A 25,804-nucleotide genomic window follows, 5' to 3' on the forward strand; every position below is an offset into this window, starting at 1 on the left:
CTATCAACAAAGAAACTTCTGGGGGTTTTACTCTATCACCACCAAGGTCAATTCTACTTTGAGGGCACAGCTTTGCCCCAGTCATTTTCAGATTGTCCTCGAACCTGCGGGGCTTCCTTCCAACACGACATCAGGCACTGTCCATTGCTATTTGTTAGGTTTGCGTTGGTCAGTTTCTTAGAAGGCGGTTGCCCAGTCTTTCTTCCCAGGCTTCATCTGGAAGGTTTCCTGGAACCTGTCTGCCATGGTGACCCTGCCATCGAAACACCATTACCATAGTTTCTGGTATCACAGCATCATAAGAAGCAGCCAGAACAACAGGACAGACGAATGGTGGTGTAGGAGATTCGGATGTGCTTTCTTAATCTTTATTTTCTATTTTATTATTTTGTTTATCCTTAAATAAAGATATATGAAATTTGTATTTATTGGCACTAGAGATTAATATACACAGCCCATACCAACGATCAATAAGAATGGCTATAAATTTTTATTGTGATATATTTCAAAGCAATTCAAAATAAAGTTGCAGTAGTTTATTAAATATTCTAATTTTACATATCAGCTCATAAAACAATTATAAACTTCTTAAAAAATAAAATCTATACATCTTACAGCTTTTATCGAATTACAAGATACACAGCACATATGTAAAATCTTTGGAAACAACAAATGAATGAAAAATTATAATTCCAACTTCCTGTGCTTTAGAAGGGTTTCTTTTATGCTCAGGTGCCACCATCCTAGAAGCTGAATACGAGAGGCACAAGAGACACACTAGACAATCACAAGACACATTCTAAAGAAAAAGTGGCCAAGTCACTTCTCTGGATTGAGCTCATTTATCAATAATAAAAAGAACAATTTTTAACAACTCATTTCCAAGGATACTTTTGAGTAAATTGGTAAAACTTTTATCAAAGGAGGTGATTCGTATCTGAAAACTGAATAATTAGGGACTTAAACTGTGCAATGTTTTCCTATTTTCTCTAGGGGCAAGCTTTATTGTAACTCAGAGTTTCTAGTTTTTGATTCAAATTAAATCAACCTGAGTGCTCAAAAATATCCTTTAGTTAGGAAAGAGAGAGGAAGGACAAAGAAAAAAAATTTTTTTAACTGGGAGACAACTTCACACATAAGATCTGCAATTTCAGAGATGTCCAGTCTCAATGAACAATGAAGAGATTTTTAATTATTATAATCTGATACTCTAGCTGTTTATATTATGAATAACTGCAGAAAACTTAAGTCTCACAATTATTAGTATTGTGTCAAACTTCAAAAAGTAACAAGATAACCAAACATGAATAAGAATATTTCATGCAAAAGTGTCACTGTTTTTTCTTGAATAAAACCAATTTTCCTTTAAAAAAGGGCGTGGCGGGGGGGATGCTATATATAGGAAATACTACTGTCCCTAGTATTCCTCCTTACACTTTTTCTAATACAAATTAGCAATAAGCATAGGAAGTTATCAACCACACAACAAAGTTATATCCTTTTTCACTGTATCAAAAGTCCTAACAAACATGGCTAAAGGGAAATAGTTGGGGGTTTATAATTTTGTTTATTTTTTGACAACTACTAACCGACTGACAAGTTCAAAGAGTCTATTTAGCACAACTTTTTAAAAGAATTCAAGAACCAGAAAATATTTCTGTTCAAGACAGTACTTCTGTAAAACTTTCTCCTTCTTATGAAAGTACAAGTTGTTATATTTACTATAGACTGCGGTGCTGTTCCATCCAGTTAGCGACAGGCCTCATGTGGCTAACCGAACACTTAAACTATGGCTAGCCTAAATTGGTAAAATACACATTAGATTACAAAGAATCAGTACAAAAAAATAGTCAATTATCTCAATAACTTTATATTGATCATATATTGAAATGATAATATTTTGGATATACTAAGTTGAATAAAATATGTTACTAAACTTAACATCATCTTTTTTGTTCTTTTATGTGGCTGCTAGAAAATCTTAAATTACATGTATGGCTTTCATTTTTCTATCCAATAGCACTGTTGTAGAAGCAACAGATTTGTAGTAACATATTTAACACATTACCACAAAAGTTCCTGAGCTTAGAAGAACGCTCTATTCTCAAAAACAAAGTCAACTATGTATTCACATTATATTTGATACTAACGAGTGTGTTGAACTTTGGTTAGATATGAATCTGCAAGCAGATAAGGGGCTATTTTGGGGTGTGGATATGTTCCCACACTGGGTTGTAGAGATGGCTGCAAAACTCTAGACTGTAAACCACTGAATTACACATTTAACACAGACAAATGTTAAGGTACATAAGTTATAATGCAATAAAGCTACTTTAAAAATTTCAGAGCTAGAGCCAGCAGATCTAAAGTGCCAAGAAGAAGTTACACATACATTTTCAGATAATTTAACTATAATCTTTCAAACTATTATAGAGTTTTCTACTACAATGAAATTTTACCAATAAGTGTCCTTTACCCTGCAATAGCTCAACATTCAACAGAGGATTACATAATCACTTACTGGAAGTATGAATTGATAAAAATAAAGGGATACTAGACATGAGATCGAGCAATTGATTTGCCTTGGGAGGGACTCAGCTCAAGCAGCAATAGCCCTTATGGACAATGTACATAATTGTATTGATATAAAATCTTGTCACAAATCTCTTACCCAAGCTGAGCATATATAACTGAACACTTGCTGTTATCTCAGCATCCTTGACAGAGTACTACAATATAATGAAGAAAAGCAAATGAAGAAAAATAAACGCAGTCTTATTCAACCATTTCCATGGGAAACAAAACTAACCTGCTGGGTTTTCTTTTTCTGATGCTGAAACAAAAAAGTATCACCAACTAAAAAATCCATCAGTTTAAAAATGCCATTAGGGGTTAGCCATATTAAGCACACAAGGTAATTTGTGTTTTATTTCTGTCAGATCATGAAAGAAATGTATTTTGTAACTTACAACTCTGAGATTATTCACTACAAACTTTGTGGTGGTGCCACCTTTTGTGCTGTTTTTGTTTTAAATAGCATTATTCCCAGTCGCAAAAAAAGAGAAAGAAAGAGAAGCAGCTCACTTTGTCTACTTTATAAAAATTAGTCAGAAAAGCTACATTCTTCTTTGCATTTGGGGCCATACAGTCCTCGAACAGACACCACGCTTCCTGCACGTGGTTCACTACGCATGCTCGTGGTCTGTGTGGCTTCTCTAGGTTTCCAGCACTCGCTTCATCCCATTTTAGCCAAAAGAATAAGAAGACACAGTGCCAACAACATAGCAAGACATAGAGAGTCCGCACTGGACACTGACATGGATTTTTAGACGCGTGCCTGAAAGTTGGGCATAGGCACACTGAATTACCTCAGGTGATTTTAGAAATAAACTATGTGAACAGCTCAACTTTCAAAGAATCTGGCAAATCATTTAAGAATCTTCATTTAAGACAGTCAGATTCAAGGGACAAGTTAAGTCATTATAAAATGACTCATTTATACATTTGGGTAAATCTAAGAATGTCTTTATTATTTTTCCAGACCAAACATCTCATAACTATGAATATGTGACCTACTTTGTAATGATTTAATGTTTTGCTTTTTTTAGTGGAAGTTTATGTGAAACACTCATGTAATTTGACTTTCAAGACAGATTATTCTCGATTGGTGATTTCAAGATAGCAACAAACATTTTACACAATGGAGACTTTTACTGGTCAACTCAATGATGTCCTGAAGCACACAGGAAGAGCGCTTCAGAAAGTTCATGGAAAAAGTGGCATTAGAATTTAATACCACAGGTTTTTGGCCTATCATATTTATGGTCATAATTATGCTTACCATTTAAAATGCTTATAACAAAATTAATGGCATAAAGACACAACAATGTACACAATGATGTCCACAAAAGAGAGCTATCTAGTATCAAAACTGAATTGCCCTTGGATTATTCTTGCCGCATTCTTCAATGAAGTTCATCTTTATGAAAAATTGAGAAGGGATTTTTTTTAACTTTTGTCCAAGCTATTGTTAAACTCCTAGAGCATAGTAATAGTAAATCAATATATTTCAGAAAAATTTTGATTTCATAAAATTTTCACAAAACCCTAACAGATGATTTCCACTTAACCGCATCATCTTTGTGCTTTCTCTAAAATCCACGCAACCGAAACACGCATGCTAAGAAACTACTCAATTTCGTGGGTTTGGAGCTACTTCTCTGCAGATTTCTGCAGAATACTCTCATTCCTAGACACACAGCCCTAAGCAAACAATGTATAAATAATTTTTAAGAAAAGGAAAATGCTCTACTTTAGGAATATTGTAGTACTAAACCCTCACACCTCAGGTTATTTTCTCGGCTATGTGAAAGCGAAGAAGCAGGTGAGGTTTACAGCACACACGGACTGAAGAACAATGGGCTCTGGGACCTGGCGCTGCAGGCTTGCAGCTATACCTCCTTCTGCAAGACTGTTTGTAAATCGCCATAGAAATTGGTCAAGGTGCTTGCCATGGCCGTGTCTACTGCAGACTGAGGAAGCATCCCTCGGAGATCCGTCTGGATGTAGCCCGTCAAGAGACTCTGGCTTGCATTGTCTTTATATGGAACACAAAACCAGCCACAGGGGTGATTATAGCCACGAACAAATTCTGGTCTCTTTTCACTCCAGTCCAGGCTTATCCCTACAAGGCAATTTAAAAAGAAGACTATTAGTAGGAGTGACTGACATCTGTCTAAAACTCTCATTAAAAACATCAATTTTTTTGGTTTAAGTATTTATCTTATCCACATAGAGGAAACTTAAGCCCTAAGAGTGACTGTGGCAGAACGGGAATGATAATTCCCAAGTAGCATTCACACAGAAGGCAGAGTAGACAGGGAACTGGGAAACTGTTGATCCCTTCAGAGTATACCACATCATATCATCTTCATGAATTATGATTCTTGGCTGTAGCAGCCAGGCCTCAAGATGTCGGTAATCAAACCTTGGGTGTCCAAAGCGCCCCTATGTTCACTGTTGGTACTGGCTGCCACCTCAAGTATATTCTATACAAATATATATGTATATATATACCTATAGCTACATTTTACAAAGCATAAGCTTCCCAGTGACAATATTTTTAATCTTAAATAGTAGAATACTCCACAGCTCAAGTAAAGAAAACCATTCCAAAATCCTAACTCTATTTCCACTATTACCAAAAACCCGTTTTCTGAGTGAGTGGGAAGAAAACATTTAGTAGGTCCCCTTTCTTGGAAGCAGTCAACAAGAAAGCAAACTCCCTGCCATCAAGTCTGTGCTTGCTCAGAGGGACCCCTGCAGGTTTCTGAGACTGCAGTTGTGTTCTGGAGTAGAAAATCCAGTCTTTCTCCAGTGGAGCTGTGGGTGATTTCGAACAACAGACCATGTGGATCGCAAGCCACCTAAATGGCAGACCCTTACGGATATTATTTTATTTCAAAGGGTTGGGCATTTACAAACAAATTGTGGTGAACATATAGAACGATGGGGGTTGGAAATTTATCGCACATAAAAAAAACATTGAGCCTAGAAAACGCATTTATTTAAACCAAAATGAAAGAAAGTATACAGGCTGAAGATTATTACCACAAGATAGAAGCCCTTCTTTATAGTCCACAGTATAGGAGAAATCAACAAATTCTCTTGGTGATATGATATTCCAAAGCTGACCAGCAGTGGTGTATCGCATCACACAGCAGTTCTGAAAGAGGGCAGAGGTCAGACAGCTGTTACTATTAAAGGAAGCATGAAGAATTTATATATCATGCTACTCTTCAGTGAAAAACTAAGACTCATTTGCAGTGTTTACTAATTACTACACACAACAATGCTTATAGTGATTCCAACAAGCATGGATAGCTATTCTAAATCTCCATGCTTCCTAACAGACATGGGGAGGATTATATTCAAAATAAAGAGTGATAAGTTACTTCTACAAATCTTGAATTCATTCCTGTTGCTGTTGATACCATAGTCGTGTTTATTGGTGCCAAGTAGGCCAATAGGAACATGTGGGCAGAGATTAATCAGGTCACAGCTTGATTGGAGGGAAACAAGATAAATGGCTCTGCAAGGTCCACCTCCTCGTTCCCTGGTGATCTGACCAACGTGCTGCTGCTTTAGCTAGTTCCCTGACTCAACCTGTGTGCTATACTACCTGTGGGTCAAGCCAACCCATGGATCGAGACCTGCTTTATCACACTGCTGGTGCGCACATTGCTTGAACTTGAGGTTGGTAGATCCTGTCTCCTTGTGTGAGTTCAAAATCTCATCAGGGCCTGCTTTGCCATGCACACGAGCTACTGACCGCTGCTGACCCACCATGCTGTCTGCTGCCTGCAGGCAAACTGCCTGCCTTGACTAAGGGAAGACTCTGCTGTCTGCTTGCTTGACCTTAGACCCAGCAGCCCATGTGAGTTAAAGAAATTCCAGTACATTAACTGTTCCATGAAAGTGAGTTGAACAGAGCCCTCTGTCCTGCTGTGTGGACTAATTCGCTGTTATATTCCTTCTTGCTGTATAAACCTTTATATATATATATATATATATATAAATCATAATGTCCTGGTTTTGTTTCTCTAGAGAACCCTGCCTGATACAGTTGCATTGTATTCTGTATGATATGCCACATGGAAGAATGTGGTGTAGACCATTTTAGAGTATTTAAAATCTATGAGGGAAGTGGTGGTTTGATTTCCCCCTCTCCCCCAAATTTTACATTTTGGAACTTCAAGTAAAGTTTTATAACTAAAGACTAAAGATTTTCTTAAGCGACAAAATATTGCTGCTGTGACGTGGAGAGCAAATACTTTGAGAATGATGAGGGTAGCGGATGTACAAATGTGCTTTACACAAATGATGTTTATGTATGGATTGTGATGGGAGTTGTATGAGCCCCTAATAAAATGATTAAAAACATATTGCTGCCGTGGGAAAAAATGTCCATTCTGAGGAACCCTTATTTTCAGAGGTAGCACAGGATTCTCATAAGACCTTTACCATGACTACCTATTCTCAAAGCGAAAATACAAAGGATACAAGTATGTACCCAGGCACCTGTTTGCTCACTCGCCCTCTCTCTCTCTCTCTCTCTCTCTCTCTCTCTCTCTCTCTCTCAAGTAGTTTCTAAACAAATACCTCTTCCAAGTGCTCCACAATATCCAAGGAAGTCATTAAGCTGTCCCAATCCAAGCGGCAGGGCCCTGGACGTATGTGGTCTATTATATTGTTGACACTGCCATCTAGAACACCTTGGGCTTTATAGCTAGAGAAACCAGGTAAAAGTCCAATGTTAGTAGAATGAAAAATCTCAGCACACCTCACAGTTCAGAGCTACTGCAGAAAGGAGGAAAAGTTAACAGGGGTTTTGTCAAAGGAGTAAATCTCACATCTTAAGTCCTCATTGTTTTCTTCTAAATCAGAATGTACTCTTTGGCTACAACACAAAGAGCAGAACAAAGGCTGTGCTCCGTGTCATTATGAACACAGACCCCCCCTCCCCATGTGTGGGTGCTGGACAGCAGACCAGACACTGCAATGCAGCATTTCCTAAAGTGGGAGATACCATTGCGAGGGGCACTGGAGTGATCCAGGAGGGCTGCAGAATTAGGTATCTACACATTACCCTGGATTACGGGCTAGAGTAAAACATTTTTAATTGCCAGGGGTGGGGGCTGAGTAATTCCCCCAGCACCCCTGGCCTGGAAAAGAGTTCAGTACATCAATAAACTTGGGAACCTATGCTGTTATCTAACATGACAGTCTTTCAGTAGTGGTCCTTTAACATGCCACTAGTGTGTCTTCTCTTGACTTGTGAAAGCTTCTTATCAGGAACAGAAACATGGGCAGTGGAAGAGAACGTGCAGGGAGTAACTGCAGCACATGAGGACCTGGAGTAGTTCAGGACAGTACTCTAAGTCAATGGTAAAAAAATGTGGGAAAAACTAAAAATCAAATTCTTACTTTATGTCATTTAAATTAATCCAGTGCAATTAAAGCACCTTATGGACAATAGGAAACTTTCCCTTTACATAGGACAAATGACAAGAAACCAGCTTTGTAACCACAGAGCACAGGGAATCTGTAAGTGCACAGAAGACACAAAATCACAAATAATAAAAAGATTGGTGGAAAAACTTAAGTTCCCCATTAAAAATTACAGCATAAACAAACCAAAAAATTTAAACATGGCACAGACTGGGAGTAGTTATGTGCAACACAGATAAACATTAAGTATTATGGGAATATATAATATGTAAAATAATTATATAATGAGATTTTTGTTTTTGATAAGTCTAACACAAGATTAGTTGTTCAAACCCACAAGCCTCTCCTTAAGCTGTCTGCTCCCATAAAGATTTAAAACCTCAAAAACCCAGAGACGGTTCTCTGTCCTCGGATCACGGAGTCAGAATGGACTCAATAGCAGTAAGTTTGATTTTTTTTTTTAATAACACGATGAAAAAGGCAAGGAAAAAAAAGAGCAAAAGCTATGTTAAGATACTCAGAGGAAATCGGAAGGCCAATAAACATTGAAAAGTTGTTCCACTTCACTAATAATCAATTGCTAATGAAACACTATTTCACATCTTACAACATCAGAGATTGAAAATATGCTCACTATAAGTACTGAATAGAGGGAAATAAAGATACCCAAGGGGTTACCAACACTTTCTGAGAGCAATTTGGGTTGTACTCACCGCTGACTCACAGGGTTAAACTGCCCTGCAAGTTTCTGAGACTGTACCTCTTCAAAGGAGTACAAAGTCTCCTCTTTCTCCTGAGGAGTAGCTGGTGACTTCTAACTGCTGGCCTTGCAGTTAACTGCCCAACAGCTAACCATTATGCCACCAGGGCTCCTTATTGATGGTGTGCATCCCTATAACCCAGGCCACAGGTACATATACTGCAGAAAAATGCACCTGGTATTTAAGGAGACCAAGAACAAGTGCTACACCATGACTTAAAGCAGCAGTTCTCTACCTGTGGGCTGTGACCGCTTTGGGGGTCAAATGACCCTTTCACAGGGGTCACCCGATTCATAACAGTAGCAAAATTAGCTATGCAGTAGCAACGAAAATCATTTTATGGTTGGGGGTCACCTCAACCTGAGGAACTGTGTGAAAGGTTTATGGCATTAGGAAGGCTGACAACTGCTGATCTAAAGCCTTTCCCCACCTCTTTTTTTTCCTTCTCAGAACAACTACTACATCAGAGTTGTTATTCCTGTCTCATCCTGTGACCACATGCTTAATTACCATACATACTCAAGCATAAGCTGACCCGGATTTCAGCTGAGGCACCTAATTTTGCCACAAAACTGCATTAAAAATGTGCTGGACAGAGAAGGGCGGGAAGGGAGACTCTGGATAGGGCAAGATATGACAAAATAACGATGTATAAATTACCAAGGGCACATGAGGGAGGGGGGAAAGGGGAGGGAGGGGTAAAAAAAAAGAGGACCTGATGCAAGGGGCTTAAGTGGAGAGCAAATGCTTTGAGAATGATTGGGGCAGGGAATGTATGGATGTGCTTTATATAATTGATGTATGTATATGTATGAACTGTGATAAGAATTGTATGAGCCCCAATAAATTGTTAAAAAAATGTGCTGGAACACTCAGCTTATACCCGAGTATATGCGGTATCTATAAACAATAAAAGCAATAGTTTTAGATGTTTTATATTCGTGTGAATCTATAGATATGTGTGTGTTTATATCTGTCAGCCTCATCTTTCTCCATGAAGCAGCTGGTGGGTTTGAACCCCACACCTTATGGCTAACAGTCCAGTGTCTACCCAATGGCACCACCTGGGATGCTTCTAGCAGTGCTACATAGAAGGACTATGAGGGGGCACCCAAAAAAACTTGGAATTTTTTTTCAAAGCTGTTTTAAAATTTTTTACAAAACAACATTTTCCCCTTTAAAGTACTCTCTATTACACTTAATACATTTGTCAAATCTGTGATTCCATTCTTGGAAACATTTTTGAAATTCATCTATTGAATTGGCTGACAGCACCTCCCTTGTTTTTTTCTTCACCTCTTCTACATCGTCAAATCACTGTCCTGTATGTCCCTCTGCATTCGCAGAAACAACAAAGAAGTCACACAGAGCAAGGTCAGGTGAATAACGTGTGTAGGGTAAGACATGCATGCTATTTTTTTGCCAAAAACTGGTGCACTGAGATAGCTGCATGAGCAGGTACACTGTCGTGGTGGCAAAACCAGTCCCTTGTCTGCCACACATCAGGCCTTTTCTGTTGCACACTCTTACGCAATCTTTTCAGAACCTCTAAATAGAAAGCTTGATTAACAATCTGTCATAGTGGAATGAACTCCAAATGCATTTTAAGACGACTTTTTTGAACATTCAGGAAGTTGATCAACTTTCTGTGATGGTTACGTTAATTGTGCCAACCTGGCCAATAGGAACATGTGAGATTAATCAGGTTGCAGTTCGATTGGAGGACAAAGAGATAAATGGCTCTGCAAGGCCCGTCCCCCCTCTCTCTTACTCTCTGGTGATCAGAGCAGTGTGCGGATGGTTTAGCTAATGCTCTGCCCCAACCTGTGAGCTACACTACCTGTGGGCCAAGCCAACCCATGGATCATGTTGCTAGAGCTTGAGGGTCCTTCAAGACCTACTTTGCCATGCTGCTGGTGTGAACATTGCTGCTAGTGTGTACATCACTTGAGCTTGAGGCTGGTGGATCCTGTCACTTTGCATTGCTTGCATTTGATATCCCATCAGGCCAGCTTCGCTAAGCTTGTACTGACTGTTGGCAACCCACCCTGCTGCCTGTGGGCAGACTCTGCTTGCCTTGCCCAAGGGAGGACACCACTGTCTGCTTTCTTGACCTTGGACCCACGTGAATCAAAAGACTTCTATTTTATTAATTGTTCCACAGAAGTGAGTTGAACTGAACCCTCCATAATGTTGTGTGGACTAGCTATTACATTCCTTCTCACTGCATAAACCTAGCCATATTTATATATATATTTATATATATATTTATATATAAAATCGTAAGTGCCCTGGTTTTGTTTCTCTAGGGAACCCTGCCTAGGACACATCCAGAAGGAGTTTTGTCATCTATGGACATTTCGCCTTTTTGGAAACAAGAAAATCACTCGAACATTTCGGTTTCCCCATAGCGCTGTGCTTGTAAGCGGCGTTCAATACCACAACAGTTCTGCAGCTTGGCTCCTGCGTGGGTCCGAGATTTCATGGCTGCACCCTGTTCTCTTAAATCAGCCGTCACCAAATAAAGAAAAGAGGTTTGAGAGAAACTGCTTTTATACTCAGAGCAAGTTACTGGATGCTTGCCTAGTGGGAAAAATGCGTATTACAAAAGCTTTTCTGGGTTTGTTTTTTTTGGGGGGAGGGGGTACTCCCTCATATTTCCTTTTAAAAAGCATTTGAAATAGTTGAGTTGGCTTATAAGCAGCTCTAGCCCAAGCATCTATCATCTCCCTACCTAAGCCTATTTCCCTTCCTGTGCTCTTTAACTTGAGGGAAAGCACAAATTCTTCCAGGCATCCCGTTAAAAGCCTCAGATTCAACCCTGACTCTTTCTTTCCCATAACCAATACCCAGACCCATTGCCGTCGTGTCAATGCACACTAGAGCAACCCTGTAGGACAGGGCAGAGCTGCCCCACAGGACTGCCACGGCTGTACTCTTTGAAGAAGCACGCTGCTGTATCTTTCCCCTCAAACAGGGGCTGATGGGCTCAAACCGCTGACCTTGGAGTTACCAGCTGTGCACTTAACCCCTGTACCACGGGGGCTCCTTTCTTTTCCCAGTCAGAACTAACCAATCACTGTGTTTTATCAACATGTTTTCCTAAATGTAAACTGCTATCTTCAATATTATACTTCAGAACATTCTGTATATACTAAGTGGGGTCAGTAATTTCATTTTAAAAAGGGCTCAATCTCAGGGATGTATACATCTTACTCTAATTACACAAGGTAAATGTTTTCACTAGCTTAAACAGAACAAAAACAATGTTTTTTCCCCCATGATTGTACGCATAATTCTTATCAACCAAAATACCAAAAAAGAGAATTAAAAGTAAGTCATACTTGGTGTTAAATAAAAACATTTTAAAAATAGAAATATATAATAAAAACCTGCAATTGTTACATTATGCAGCTTAGCATTGTGCTTTATTATCTGTGTGTTATATTATGAGGTTTTCCTTTTATTAAATGACCTTTGAAAAGAAAATGAAATGTTTTTTGAAGGCAGTAAAATGTAAGTAGTCTTATGACATACACAAGTAACAGCAAAGCACACTTACAAACTATCTGGTTTGGGGTTTTTCATACCTCTGATTATCTGGCTATGAAAGACAGAAAAGGGCACCATGTTTGGCAAAGCAGAAAGGGAAGAAGAGGAAGACCATCAAGGAGATGGCTGGGCACAGTGGCTGCAACAATCAATACACAACAATATACAACGGTTATGAGGTTGGCCAGAGCAAGGCAATGTTTCAGTTGGCTGTGCATGAGGTCACTATGAATTGTTATTGAATTGACAGCCCCTAACAACAATCGTGACAAGACATACAACATGCAATCATTTGGGGGGATTTTTTAACAAATCATTTTATTGGGGGCTCGTACAACTCATCACAATCCATACATCATCCATTGCCATCATTCTTAAAACATTTTCTACTTGAGCTCTTGAAGTAAGCTCATTTTTTCCTCCCTCCCTTGTGAACCCTTGATAATTTATAAATTATTGTTTTTTCATGTGTTACACTGTCTGATGTCTCCCTTCACCCACTTTTCTGTTGTCCGTGCCCCTGGGAGAGAATTATATGTAGACTATTGTTCCCCTTTTCTCCCCCCACCTTCCTCTTCCCCTCCTGGTATTGCTACTCTAATTTTTGGTCCTGAGGGGTTTATCTGTCCTGGATTTCCTGTCTTTCCTGCTCTTATCTGTACCAGTGTACATGCTCTGGTCTTGCTGGATTTGTCAGGTAAGAATGGGATCATGATAGTGGGGAGAAGGAAGCATTAAAGAACTAGAGGAAAGTTGTATGTTCCATTGGTGCTACACTGCACCCTGACTGGCTCATCTCCTCCCCGAGACCCTTCTGTAAGCGGATGTCCAGTTGCCTACAGATGGGCTTTGGGTCTCCATTCTGCACTCCCCTCATTCACAATATGATTTTTTGTTCATTGATGCCTGATACCTGATCCCTTGACACCTCACGATCATGCAGGCTGGTGAGCTTCTTCCATGTGGGCTTTGTTGCTTCTCAGCTACATGGCTGCTTGTTTACCTTCAAGCCTTTAAGACGCCAGACACTATCTTTTGATAGCCGGCCACCATCAGCTTTCCTCACCACATTTGCTTACGCACTCGCTTTTTCTTCAGCGATCGTGTCAGGAAGGCGAGCATCAAGGAATGCCAGGTTAATAAAATAAAGTGTTCTTGCATTAAGGGAGTACTTGAGTAAAGGCCCAATGTCTATCTGCTACCTTAATAATAAACTTATAAATATAATAACATAGACTTACTTCCCCATTGTCATATGTAAATGTTTACATATGTACATGCCTGTATTATGCCTCTGTAAATGCCCTTTGCCTCCTAGTTCTTTCCTCTATTTCCTTTTACTTTCCTCTTGTCCCACTATCATGTTCAGCCTTTATTTGGGTTTCAGCAATTCCTCTCAGTTACATTGCCCTAGATCAAGCCCGACCAGGCCTCCTACACCCTCCCCGCCATCAATTTTGGACCATTTGTTGTTCCCTTGTCCCTGGGTTTGTTAACACCCACTTCCTTTCTCCCTGCCTCTGTCCCCTGGAACCATCAGTACAGCTGTTTCTCCTCCAGATTGTTTATCCCACTTATCTAAATAGACCCGCAGAGATAATAATATGCACAAAACACAAAGCAGAGCAAAACAAAGCAACAAATGAAAACAAAACAACAACAAAAGCCTGTAAATAGTTCAAGGTCTATTTGTTGACCCTTAGGAGTGTTTTCTGGTCGACTCTGATGGGATGCCACACCCTGGCCCCAAAGTCTATTTTTGCTATTCCCTGGGAACTTCATTGCTAGTTCTCCTTGCTGTTCTGCTGCACACCTGAGTGTTTCACCTCAGTGTGGTGGGGTCAGATCAGGTACAATTCCACACTGGGTCTCCAGTGTTGCCCCCCATAGCGCTATAGGTCAGTGCCTCTTAGTGGGGCCATCACTATGGTCCTGGCTCTGAGCAGGAATATTGTCCTCAGGTGGGCCAGGATGTCTTCCATTATCTCTTCCTCCCCCTTTATTTGTTGCGGTGTGCTCTGATCAGACATGTCCCTCTCCCTGAGTTGAAGCTTCAATGCTGTCCTCTGAAAGGAACTCTTCTGTGGGGTGGGGTGTGAGGTGAGGGGGTGTCCACATAGTTGGGATTGGTGCCAGCCCCTCAGACCTCTCGATTGGTTCCCTGCTTCATGCTAGTCAACACGCAATCTTATAGTGTAGGACATGCTAATGTCGTCATTCTCCAACCTGGGGTGGTTCATCCAATGTATGTAACCTGGTAGTCCCCTGCTCCAAAAAACCACCACATTGTTGCCAAATTTAGTGTAACACCCAACTGGCATAGCTCACTACATCCCAGATCTGAGCTCAAGGTGCCCTCCAGTCTCGGCACCCCACATAGGTGGTGCTACAGGTGCCCACCACCTCTCCTGAACAATGTTATCATTCTTAGGTGTTCACATACACATTTCAACTTTGAAATTTACTGCTAAAAGCATTGCCACAGAGATTTAGTATTCAGGGGTTTCCTTTGCTAGAAAAATATTAAGCGAAATACTGTCTTACTAATGAAATGCAGCTGATAAAAGTTGATCTACTTTTGAAAAGGAAAGGACCATGCACACATTAATTTTCTGAAGAGAAGCACCATCCGCACACCCAGGGATAATCGAGATGATCCAAAATCATCTTCCACACGTGAAACTGGCCAAAAATGCCAGTGACAGTCAATTCTTCTCTATCAGCACATCTAATTAATTTGCAATTTGTAACTGCAGATTAAAACGAAACCAAAGTCATTGCCATCGGGTCGATCCCGCCTCCTAGCAACTTTGTAGGTCCCGTGGGTCTCTGAGACCCCACATCTCAGAGTGGGGGTAGAAATCCTCTTTCTCCTACTGTAGTTTCTCCTACTGTCCTCTTTCTCCTAGTGCTGACCTTTCTGTTAGCAGCCCAACATGTAATCACTATAGACTTAGGAGAGAGCATTCACTTTGTAGTCAGAATATATTTTTGTGGTTTGTGTATTTATGCATGTATGTGATAAGATACATCTGTAAGTTTTTATGTAATATTTCCAATATCGAGAATAAAGATCAGATTTCTAAAGATTCTTATAGGAAACAGAAATAACAATCAAAACTAAATAAAAATTAAAGTATTTCACTGGCATCAGAATCGAGCTTTGATGAAGTTGCTGAAATGGAACCCTGTCATAAGTCTGTGACCACCTGCCTGGGGTCTATTACAGATGTTTTATAACTTAATGATTCCTTTATTGATCCCTGTCCTGATGTTTTATAATTTTCAGTATTATAAATAATGCTATGATGAAATAGTACTTAATGTGATCTTTCCAGTAAGAAATTCTGGTGGCGCTGTGGGAAAATCCTTGCCCTGCTAACCTCACGGTCAGTTGTTGAAACCCACACATGGCTCTGCAGTAGAAAGATAAAGCGGTCAACTCCTGTAAAGATTTGCATCCTGAAAACCCAGGAAATTGGACTCTACCATGTAACAGAGGGTTTTGGGTTTTTTTAATTTATCTTCCAAGTAATTGAAAAGAATGCTAGAGCACTGGTGAAATGTAAAATACTGGAAAGGTCTTGTCTATCATGCTAAGCAATACCAGGTATCATCATTTCTGACCCCCTCACCACCAATTCAGTCCACATAGGACATAGATGGTTTTAGGACCCCGATTCACAGGTCCATTAGCTTTTCAGAGAGTTTGAAGTCTTACAAGCAAGCAAAAGCAAAAATGGACTGTCAACGACCATTTAAAAAAATACAATCACTGCCATTGAGTTGATGCTGACAGAGCGATCCTACAGGACAAGGTAGAACCGTTCCTGCGAGTTTCTGGGACAGCTACTCTCACAGGGAGACTGGAAAGCCCCGTCTTTCTCCCATGGCACGGCTGGCGGTGTCTCACTGCTGTCCGTGCGGGTAACCACCACACAGCCCGGGCTCCTCTAGTGCCTGTCTAATGCCAAGATAAACAGAGGAGACACTGTCATGCCTTTCAGGATTACATAAAATGATAAGAATGGACTTACAGATATCCACTAAATTCTTCAGAAGGCTTTCTCCAAACAGTTACACCTTTCTGGAAAGTAAGAAGAGTATGCGATGATACTTACTTTGATAGGACTCTGGATATAAAACTAACAATTTTGTAAAGTAAGAGCATTTTCTTTTGCTTTAAAGTATAGTAAGTAAATTCTCAAAAGGGACACATCTAAAAGGCATTTATATCACCAAATGATCCATATTGGAATGCCCCCTGGTTTCCAAAGTTCTTTCTTTGCATTTTGCATAAATAGACTCTAACACTGTTAGATTCAGTGACGGCACCATCTTATTGATTACTATTTGTTTGTTTCATTCCAATTTTACCTATTTAGCATTACTGACACCTTCTGACTATGATATAAGCAAAACTAAATATTCCCTTCTGGACTCCTTCACATCTTTTAAACAATTAAATAATTCAAATCTACTCCAACAGTGCAGTCTTGAGTTAGTCCTAACAGGTTTCCTTTCTCTACATCATTTTCCAGGTCTGGATCATAACAGTGGCGGCACTTGACTACAAAGTCACGGGTTCTAGAGCTGGCTGTCTTAATGCTCGGTCATGTCACAGATGGCCTGGGTAAGTCATACTGGTCAAAAAGAACACTAACCAGTTATCTCTCAGGCTTCCTGACAAAACTGAACTATTCCAAACTATAAGCTGCCCTAAATGGGTAACTACACATTTTATTCATTAACATAATATTTATTCTTTAGACTCTATTGCCTTCATTCTCATTTCTAATATCTTAAAGAACAATGAAAGTAGCACATAATTGCTAGAGATATTTCTTCCCCTTTGATATGTCAAACCACCTAATGTATTAATACAATTCTCTCTTAATGGCACAGCCATGCAAAGTATGGTCTTGTGTCTCTGTGGACATACTTTGATACCATGTGAAAGTCGTCAACAAATTCTTTGGACAAAAGACTCCAAATATTAGTAATTTAACTAATTTACCGTTTTCTTAGCAACTCTCCAATTATCATCTTCAATGCTATGGTACTGGATGAGAGTGTTTTTAAGCTTCGTGGAAAAAGCAGCCGTGTCCGGTAGGCGTTCCATGTTTTGTCCTGTTACAGAGAACAAGATTAGCGTCAGCATGGACTACAGTTAGATGAAGTAGACCAATGTGTGGGTCTCAAGACTGGCTTCAATGAGAATCTCCTGGGGCGCTGCACAAGCCACCAATCTCAGGCCCCGCCTCAAAGCAACCAATCCGAGTAGTTGAGCGGACTGGTACTTTGTTTTTCCTTCTTTTGAAAGCTCCCAAAATGAGTACTACAGAGCAGGGGTGAGAATCTCACTGTAGGCAGTTATTAGTCATTCATACCAAAAAATGAATGCCATTAGGTTTCCTTTCTGATCAGACTCCAATAAAAACTATACAGATTTGGATAACCTACAATTCAAAACAAAACAAAATGCAAAACACCATATTGCTGTTTCCAGACACAAAACAATGCATAAGCCACAAACTCTTTAGAAAGTATTAAGTACTACAGCCACTTAAATTTTTTATTTTTTCCATCCAACAAATTTAGACTTCATTCCAACAAATAATACCTACTACTAGAAAGTCTCTCACTACGTACTTTTAAGGCGACATACCCTAAGCAATTTCACAATTCAGAAGGACTGGACTATTCAAGGTGCTATTATTTCATTTGTTCTACTATTATAGAATTTAAAGCGGTAGCTGCAAGGTGAGGGGTCATATGAAGACTTTTAGAACCACAAGTATAAGTAGCTTATAATCTATACAAACAATTTTAACATGATAAAAATATTAATCATTAATAATCCAAAATATGTGCTAATGTTCAACAAAAATTTTAAAAGGAAATGACTAATGAACTTGAAGCATACTGAATTCAACCTAATGAGAGCTTCTGAAATATAGTAACTTTGAAACATTCTTGCACATTCACTGACACTCCTCCCATCCAAGAGGCTTCACTCAAACCTAGGTGGACCACATGTCTACCTCAACAAAAAGAATGTGACAGAAGTCTATAGTCCAAGCTAAGTTAGAAGTCTCTCAGTTTCTGCAGGTTTTCTCCTAGGGGTAAACTCTCTGGGCCTCTTTGACCACCTTGCAAGTACTCTGGCTACTCATAGGCTGACGGGTGGAAAGACACTGGGCCAGGGTGTGTGTGTGTGTGTGTGTGTGTGTGTGTGTGTGTGTGTAAGAGAGAGAGAGAGAGAGAGCTGTCTACTGCTCAGTTTTCCAGCCCAGATGCTAGAAATGGGGCCTTGAAGAAACTCTGTGATGCCCCAGTGTGTGTGTGTGTGTGTGTGTGTGTGTGTGTGTGTGTGAGAGAAAGAGAGAGAGGGAGAGAGAGAGAGAGCTGTCTACTGCTCAGTTTTCCAGCCCAGATACTAGAAATGGGGCCTTGAAGAAACTCTGTGATGCCCCAGTCCCCATCCTGACTTCAAACCCAAGAGGGCTGTTGGAGTGAACTTGTCTAATTCCGATCCATGAACAAACTAAAGGGTTTGCTGCTGTTTTGAGCCACTGTTTGGTGATGGTCTTGTTTACTTTTTAACTAAATCAACAACAAAACATCATAACTGTGCTTCCTAATCAAAATATCTTGCCTTAATGATTAAGGCCTAAACAGAGCTTTACTTTATATAAATACTATGAAATTATTAATATCAGCAATATATTTCAAAAACGCTACTCAAAGCCACCAATCTATCAACAGTCCTTGTTAAGGTCATCAATGACTTCCACCTTCATTAAATCTCAGGATCTCTAGGCATCAGGGTTCACAAAAATACCTACATATCATTCTCCCTGGCATCCACATCAGCACATAATTGGTTTTCTTCCTACATACTAATCCTTCCTTCCCCAGTTTTCTTCGCTGGTGCACCTCGCTGGTGCAACATCTAAATGGTGATGGACTCTAGTGCTCAACTCCTGGCCAACTACTGGACCTACCTTCTTCCTTAGCCAATCACATTCCTATCTATATGTGACAAACTCTAATATTTATCTCTTCACTGAACTTCAAATTGTCAGATCCAAAAGTCTACGCAGAGATTCATGCTTAAGTATCCCTTTTCTCCATTTGGGTCCCCTAATTTGCCTCAGTTTTTCAGATGTTTTTTAATACACAGTTTTACTGGGTAATCATACAATTCAACAATTCAATCATATCTAGAAGTGTCACACAATCTTCACCACAACCAATTTTAGAATATTTTGCTATTCTGTTATTAGCTCCCCAACCTTGAGCTGAATGTTGATTCCTTCCTCACACTCACCCTGACTGGTGCTCTAGTGGTTGGTTTGCCTTCTGCCTAGGACATGCAAAGCTTATCGTTAGTGTTGGGCCTTTGCACTTGCTAGTCTCCTCTGCGTGGGCTACGAGTTCTCATATCTGGACATGACAAATCACTCAAAATGCCAATTTCTGCGTAAACATCCTGTCCTTAAAATCCTGTCCCTCAAAATCCAAAACGCAAGCCCAAGGACTGTGACTCATCACAGCCCCAGGTGTGACAGAATGAAATTGTTCCCTGAGGTTTTGTGATTGTGATCTCAGGAAGCAGATGAGCAGGTCTCACCAGGGCTACTGTGTGCATTCTAACTGCTGGCAGTTCATCACGAACCATCTGTACCAACTACTTAAGGACCTTGCTCAAGTCACTACTGTGCCCTTTTAAGTTCTTCGATGTGTATTATAATCTCAAATTATCTGGTATATTTATCGGCTACTAGTCTCTTTGGCCACGTTACCATCAACTAATAGAGATGGGACCCTCATCTACTTTATTCACAACTAGATCCCCATCAAGTAGAACACTGTCTGACACACCTTTGTTGACACACCTTTGCTTCGAACTAAAAACTGATCTTTCTGGTCTCCCAATGCCAGGGTATAATTTCATGGTGTGATTCCTGCTTTTCCCTAGTAATTTCTCTACTCTTCCCCCTCTTCAGTGTAAAATTTAAAATGGCTTTAGTAAAGAGCTTTAGGGAAAAGTTTACTCCAGGCAACTCCTGAGTTAGGAACATATTTACATACAATCTCTAGTTAAGAACACCCCCTGCAAAACCAATTGCATTAAACACTCCGAATACATACAATGGTTCATAGTAACAAACTAAAAAAGCCAAACTCTCCCAACTCATAGCAGTCTTTCAAGTAAGAGCAGAACTATCCCTTTGGGTTTCAAGACTGTCAGTCTTTCTGGGAGCAGGCAGGCTCACCTCTCTCCTGTGGAGTGGCGAGTGGTTTTGAACCACTGACCTTGTGGTTAGCGGCTCACTCTGTAGCCCTCTCTACCACCAGGGCGCCTTTCATAAACGGGCACAAACGTGTGATGTTTATCAGAACATTATTGCGACAGCATTACGTTAAATATGTTGTAGTATACTTGGAATTCCTTAGTGTTTCTGCACATAAACACTATATGCAAAGACTGACACTTAATGAGGGAGTGTACGATTCTGACTTATGAAATAGTAGACTTAACGACAGACTTAGGAATGGAATGTGCTTGTAACCCAGGAACTACCTATACTAAAAAGATTATGAAAGATCCCAGGGAAATCTCTAGCTTCCAACTTCTACGGGAAAAAAAATGCAATGCTAAAGGCTGGACACAGGTATCAGATCCATTTTGATGTATTTTGGAGTTGCTGCTGTGTTATGATAGATTTTCAGGGCCTCCTTGCAGATATTCTGATTCGATGGATCTGGATTAACCACAGATATCTATGTCCTTTAAGCAGCCTCGCTGATGATCTGTTGCACAGACAGGGTTAGTTGATCTAATAACTAAAGATGGCAAAAATAAGTCAAAGTTGTAATCAATATTTAGGCCAAAAAGAGCATGAAGTCATTAAAACTGATAGTTATTAAAATTATATGGAAGCATGAGGAAGTATCGATAGAAAAGTCAGTGATGGGTGCAGCTTTGTGGGGTCTCTAAGCGATTCCACAAATGGCATATTGTGGCCGGCACCAGAACATGCAAAGGGTGACAGTGCAGCCCAGCAGCTTCACCTTCAGATACCTGCAAAATAGATCCCGGATTCAAGGATGGTTCTATGAGCAAGTAAATTGAATATGTGGGTAAAGTGGCTGCATCATAATCTATGTTGAGTATATGACGCTTGCATTCAATGACTCAGAAGAAATTCGTTCTAAAACATGGTCAAGGAAACCACTGGGATGGACCTAGCTAACAGGAAACATGACTCAGCTGCTACAAAGTCTATCCAAATAGAGATGATCCTTGAAGCAAGAAGTTGAGGGTAACAGCTCCCCCACCGCCCTTCTAAGTGTTCCTTGTTATGAATATAGTTCTAAAATGTATTATTCATATTGTTTTCATTACCCTTATGTTCTTACTAAACCACAATAAGTGGCCTCCAGGGGGTAGTTTTATTTTGCTTTTAAAAAAGAAAATTCAATTATGTAGTATTTAGGATCTGTGTAAGTGATACAAAATATCAAGTAGGCAGAGTTTACTCAGACTGAAAGTGGATGAGCTCATTCAAAAGTCTGCAGGTCAGGAACATGCTCTATTTCCACTTCAGTGACTGCCAACTTGATCCCACAATGACCTTATTCAAGGGTGTATTATAAACAAGCACACATTCTTAGTGATGGCTTACAAAAGACATCTAATTGAGCTATTATTATGATCATTATGATTAAGCCGTGTACTATAAACCCAAATATCAGCTGCCACATTCCTGTGGCTGCCTGATAAGAGGAAATTTTCAAAACTCTGATAAAAATCAACAATGAAATGAAAAGTTAATATTATAACAGGTAACACAAACCTTATGCAAATCCAGGGCAGAAAAGGTAAACAGCAAAATTTATCTACAAAGATGAACATCCAGAGCTTTAACATGGTTCCCTGAGTGACCATTTACTTCTACTGACTTGTAAAGTCCAAGTCCCTTATCATCACAGGTCCTTTTATGATCTGCCAGGTTCACTGCGTAATTTCTGCTGCCCTGAACTTAGATGCCACTGCCGCAGGAAGCTTTTCTGCACTTCCCTCAGGATTGGGTCAGGTCATTTGCTCCAACGTTTTCTCACGGCAACTCCCTAGGGTAACTATGTAGTCTTCTTCTGGTGGTGCAGTTGGGTACACTTTGGGCTAATACGTACTGCAGGAGCGGTGCAAGCCCAACAGCCACTCAGCAGGCGTGTGATGAGGTTGTGTGATTCCCACATAGATTTATAGTCGTAGAAACCCCATAGAGCAGTTCTACTCTGCCCTAGAGGGTTTTTATGAACCGAGTGGATGGCAGGGAGTTTTTCTTCTCTCAATATGCTGCAAGCGCATTTGGTCAGGGGATATAGCCTGCTCAGTGCTGTATGCCTATGTCTAGCACACAGCGGAAACCACTGAACGAAAAGAAGGAAATATGGGCATTGAGCTATTATTCTCATTTATGGAAGACCTCAAGTGAGCTAAGGCATGCCTGTTATCACCAGTCACCCTGGAGATTTTGAAAAATGATTAAAACTTGACATAATAAAACATAACTTCTAAAGAAGGTCTACTATTAAACATTTACTAAGCACCTCGCAGGTACCAGGTACTAAAAACATAGACATGGAAAAGACCCAGCTTTGCTCTCAAAGTTCATCCTTTCCACCCTTTAATTAAACTTTGAAGCAACAATCACAACATTAGTGAAAACGATTCTGAGCCTCTTTAAAGGACACAGGAAATTAAAAGGATGAGCATTAAGTTTAGTCCAACAAGGTATTTTTAAAGGCATAAGAATGTTTAAAATCAAGACTGGTCTACCCAGAAATAATGGCTACTGTCTAAACACTATGTCTGATGGACAGGCATAACCAATTGCCTCATGAGTTTCTGAGACCATATCCCTTTATGAGAGTAAAAAGCCTGGTTTCTCTCCCAGCCCTAAAACAAGTCAAAGAGATTTCTTAAAACAGAAATGATTAGTCAAATTTTCAGAATGCCAAGAAACTTCAACATTTTGTGGAAAATGCCATGACCTTTTAACAAAGGTCATTTTTTCTACAAACTGTTTGAATCCCCCTAGCGTTTCCATCTTACTCACACAGTGAGCTCCCTCCACCCTCCACAGCCACTCCTCAAAAGTCAACTGTGCTTGATTGGGGAAGGAAAGCTAATTTACCAAGTCAAGTTTACGCTGCCATTTTTATAACAGAACACATTACTTAATTTTCAGAGTCTTGGCATATAAAGTACTTGGTGGGAAATCTGTTGTAAGTTAAATTTTGACTTTTCAGATAAAGGAGGCAGTTCTACCTTGCTCTGCGTCCGAATCGATTCGATGACAGTGGGTTTATTTTTTGAGCTTGATACAGAACCATTCTATTGCCACAATACTTAAAAGTAACATTTAAATTCTAATAATGTCATAGCTGTGAGTCTAAATTAATGTTCAAGTCCTTAGTACTTTATATAAAATAGCGCTGGTGTAAGTGCCATTAGGTCGGTTCCGACTCAAAGCGACCCTATGTACAACAGAATGAAACAAAAATAAATAAGTCAAAATAATAGCTAACACTTAGTGATCACATTATATAACAGGAGTTATGTAATCTGGCTACTTGTATTATTTGGTCCTAAACAATCTTCAAAGTTGATGCTACTATTATCCCAAGAAGGGACAAGGACCCACAGAGCGGTTACATCACTTGCCCTAGATCACAGTTGCTCAGTGCTGGAAGCAAAATCAAACCAGGGCATCTGCCTTGAGCCTATGCTGTTATATACTGAAGGTGGATCACAGGCTGCCTATCAGACGCAACAATGAAGTTTCCTGCCAAATGCGGCTTTGCTTGGGTACCTTTCTCGATTTTATGTTAAAAGCCATTAAATCCATGAGTTAGTAAGTGTTGGGAGTTAAGTACCGACCTTGGAAGAAAATATGCATGCATGTCACCTGCTCTCAACGTGAGGACGTCAGCGAACCTGAAAGCTCTTGGCTTTCACCAGACTCGACGTCAAGGACGCTCCAGCTCCGCCCCTGGCTTTCAGTTGCGCTCTCACCCCTTTCAACAGATGAGGAAACTGAGGCCCAGTCTGCGTCTGTGGAACTTCTGGGATGCTTCGCGTTGGTGCCTCCCCGTGTCCCCCCCCCCCGCACCCCCTCCCCGGACCTCAGTCTTCCCTCTCACCCTCTCGGACACCAGGGTCCACCGTCTCCAAGCCCCGAGAGGGCCTCCCTCCTCACCCCACGGCAGGCCCAGGGAACGCGCGGGGCTGGGGTGTTCGGGACGCCCGGGTCTCCCTCCTCGAGCAGGCCCCCACTTGCCGGAGCGGCGCCTCCGCCGGCGGGTTCGCGAGGGAAGCGAGGCTGTGGAGTCAGCTACGAAACACGGAGTACACCTCCCTCCGCTTGCTGACACACTCGGTGCAGGAGCGGGTCCGCGCCCCGCCCACTGATGACGCGTGCAGGGGCAACCAATAAGCGCTAAGCCGCTGCCGGGATCAGCCAATTGGAAGCCCCGCAGCTCGCCCAAGCGTTCCGCCCTCGCCCGCAGCGCGAACTCCGTGCTTCGGACCGAGTCGGAGAGTTGGCCTGGACGGCGTGCGCTTGTTGGGATTGGCTGGCCCGGCGGCGTGCGAGGCGCGGATTGGCCGCCGGGAGATGGACTGATTCTGCGTGCCTGTGGGCTGGAGGGACTCTGGCCGGGCTCGGGGGAGTGCAGTGTGTAAGGAGGGTTTGCCTTGGGGGCAGTCCTGAAGCCAGTGCTTCCGGCAGTTCAAAGTGAGTCCCCAAGCGAGACAAACACGCAGGCAATGTAAATCATGCTCCTGAGAGTAAAGGCTGGTCCTAATTCTCAGCTGTGAGGATCCTGTTGCTATAGGGCAGTATAGCCCTCACTGGATAAAGGTAAAAAAAACCCCAAAACATTGAGAGCCATCCAGGGCAGTCCCAGCTGAGAACGAAGGGACCCTTTGTCTCCTGCCCATCCTCTAAGAACATCAGGAAGTAACACACAGATCAACAGTCACTGGGGATTGCTGTTGATAGGCTAACATTTTTATTGTCGAGATAAGGGATTTCAGAGGGCAATCTTGCAAGTACGGAAGAAGTGTGTGGCTACGTTAAAAACCCGAACTTCCGTGGAGTCCATTTTGACTCATTGTAACCCTATAAGACAGAATCGCCCCCGTGGATGCCCAAGACTAAGACTTTAAAGACCCAAACCAAACTCACTGCCATTGAGCCATTCTGACCCACAGTGACCCTCCACGGAGTTAAAAGCCTCTTCTTTCTCCCCCAGAGCTTCTGGGGGTTTTCCAACCAGCACTAACCCACTAGGCCCCCAGGGCTTCTGAGGCATGTGACAGCTGTTTTATTTTTATGAACCCCATGCAATAGACTGCTTTTCAACTACTTGAAGATAACTAACATTTCTTCTGAGGAGACTTG

The 25,804-nt window shown here is 40.9% G+C and overlaps 1 protein-coding gene across 4 annotated transcripts; it reads right to left on the reverse strand.

Moving 5' to 3' along the window:
• Positions 1-466: 466 nt before the first annotated feature.
• On the reverse strand, positions 467-24,794 carry STARD4 (StAR related lipid transfer domain containing 4). 4 transcript variants are annotated; one of them, XM_075541377.1, is made up of 6 exons: positions 24,680-24,794; positions 17,341-17,453; positions 16,361-16,410; positions 7,162-7,288; positions 5,611-5,725; positions 467-4,684 (listed from the first exon to the last, which is right to left on the reverse strand). In XM_075541377.1, exons 2-6 carry the CDS (start codon positions 17,443-17,445, stop codon positions 4,452-4,454), a joined length of 630 nt encoding a protein of 209 aa, XP_075397492.1. In that variant the 5' UTR covers positions 17,446-17,453; positions 24,680-24,794; the 3' UTR covers positions 467-4,451. The 4 variants fall into 4 exon arrangements, with proteins under 4 accessions (XP_075397492.1, XP_075397490.1, XP_075397491.1 ...); XM_075541375.1 differs by having other exon boundaries at positions 24,543-24,736; XM_075541376.1 differs by having other exon boundaries at positions 24,599-24,730.
• Positions 24,795-25,804: the final 1,010 nt, after the last annotated feature.

This window comes from Tenrec ecaudatus, chromosome 2 (genome assembly GCF_050624435.1).
Source record: "Tenrec ecaudatus isolate mTenEca1 chromosome 2, mTenEca1.hap1, whole genome shotgun sequence".
Taxonomy (NCBI): domain Eukaryota; kingdom Metazoa; phylum Chordata; class Mammalia; order Afrosoricida; family Tenrecidae; genus Tenrec; species Tenrec ecaudatus.

Coding starts and splice junctions, on each gene's coding strand:
- STARD4 (XM_075541377.1), bottom strand. CDS start 17,445: ATGGAACGCCTACCGGACACGGCTGCTTTTTCCACGAAGCTTAAAAAC. Junction 5,726..7,161: donor TTGTGGAGCACTTGGAAGAG/GTATTTGTTTAG, acceptor GCCCTCTTTCAG/AACTGCTGTGTGATGCGATA. Junction 4,685..5,610: donor AGAAGGGCTTCTATCTTGTG/GTAATAATCTTC, acceptor ATTGCCTTGTAG/GGATAAGCCTGGACTGGAGT.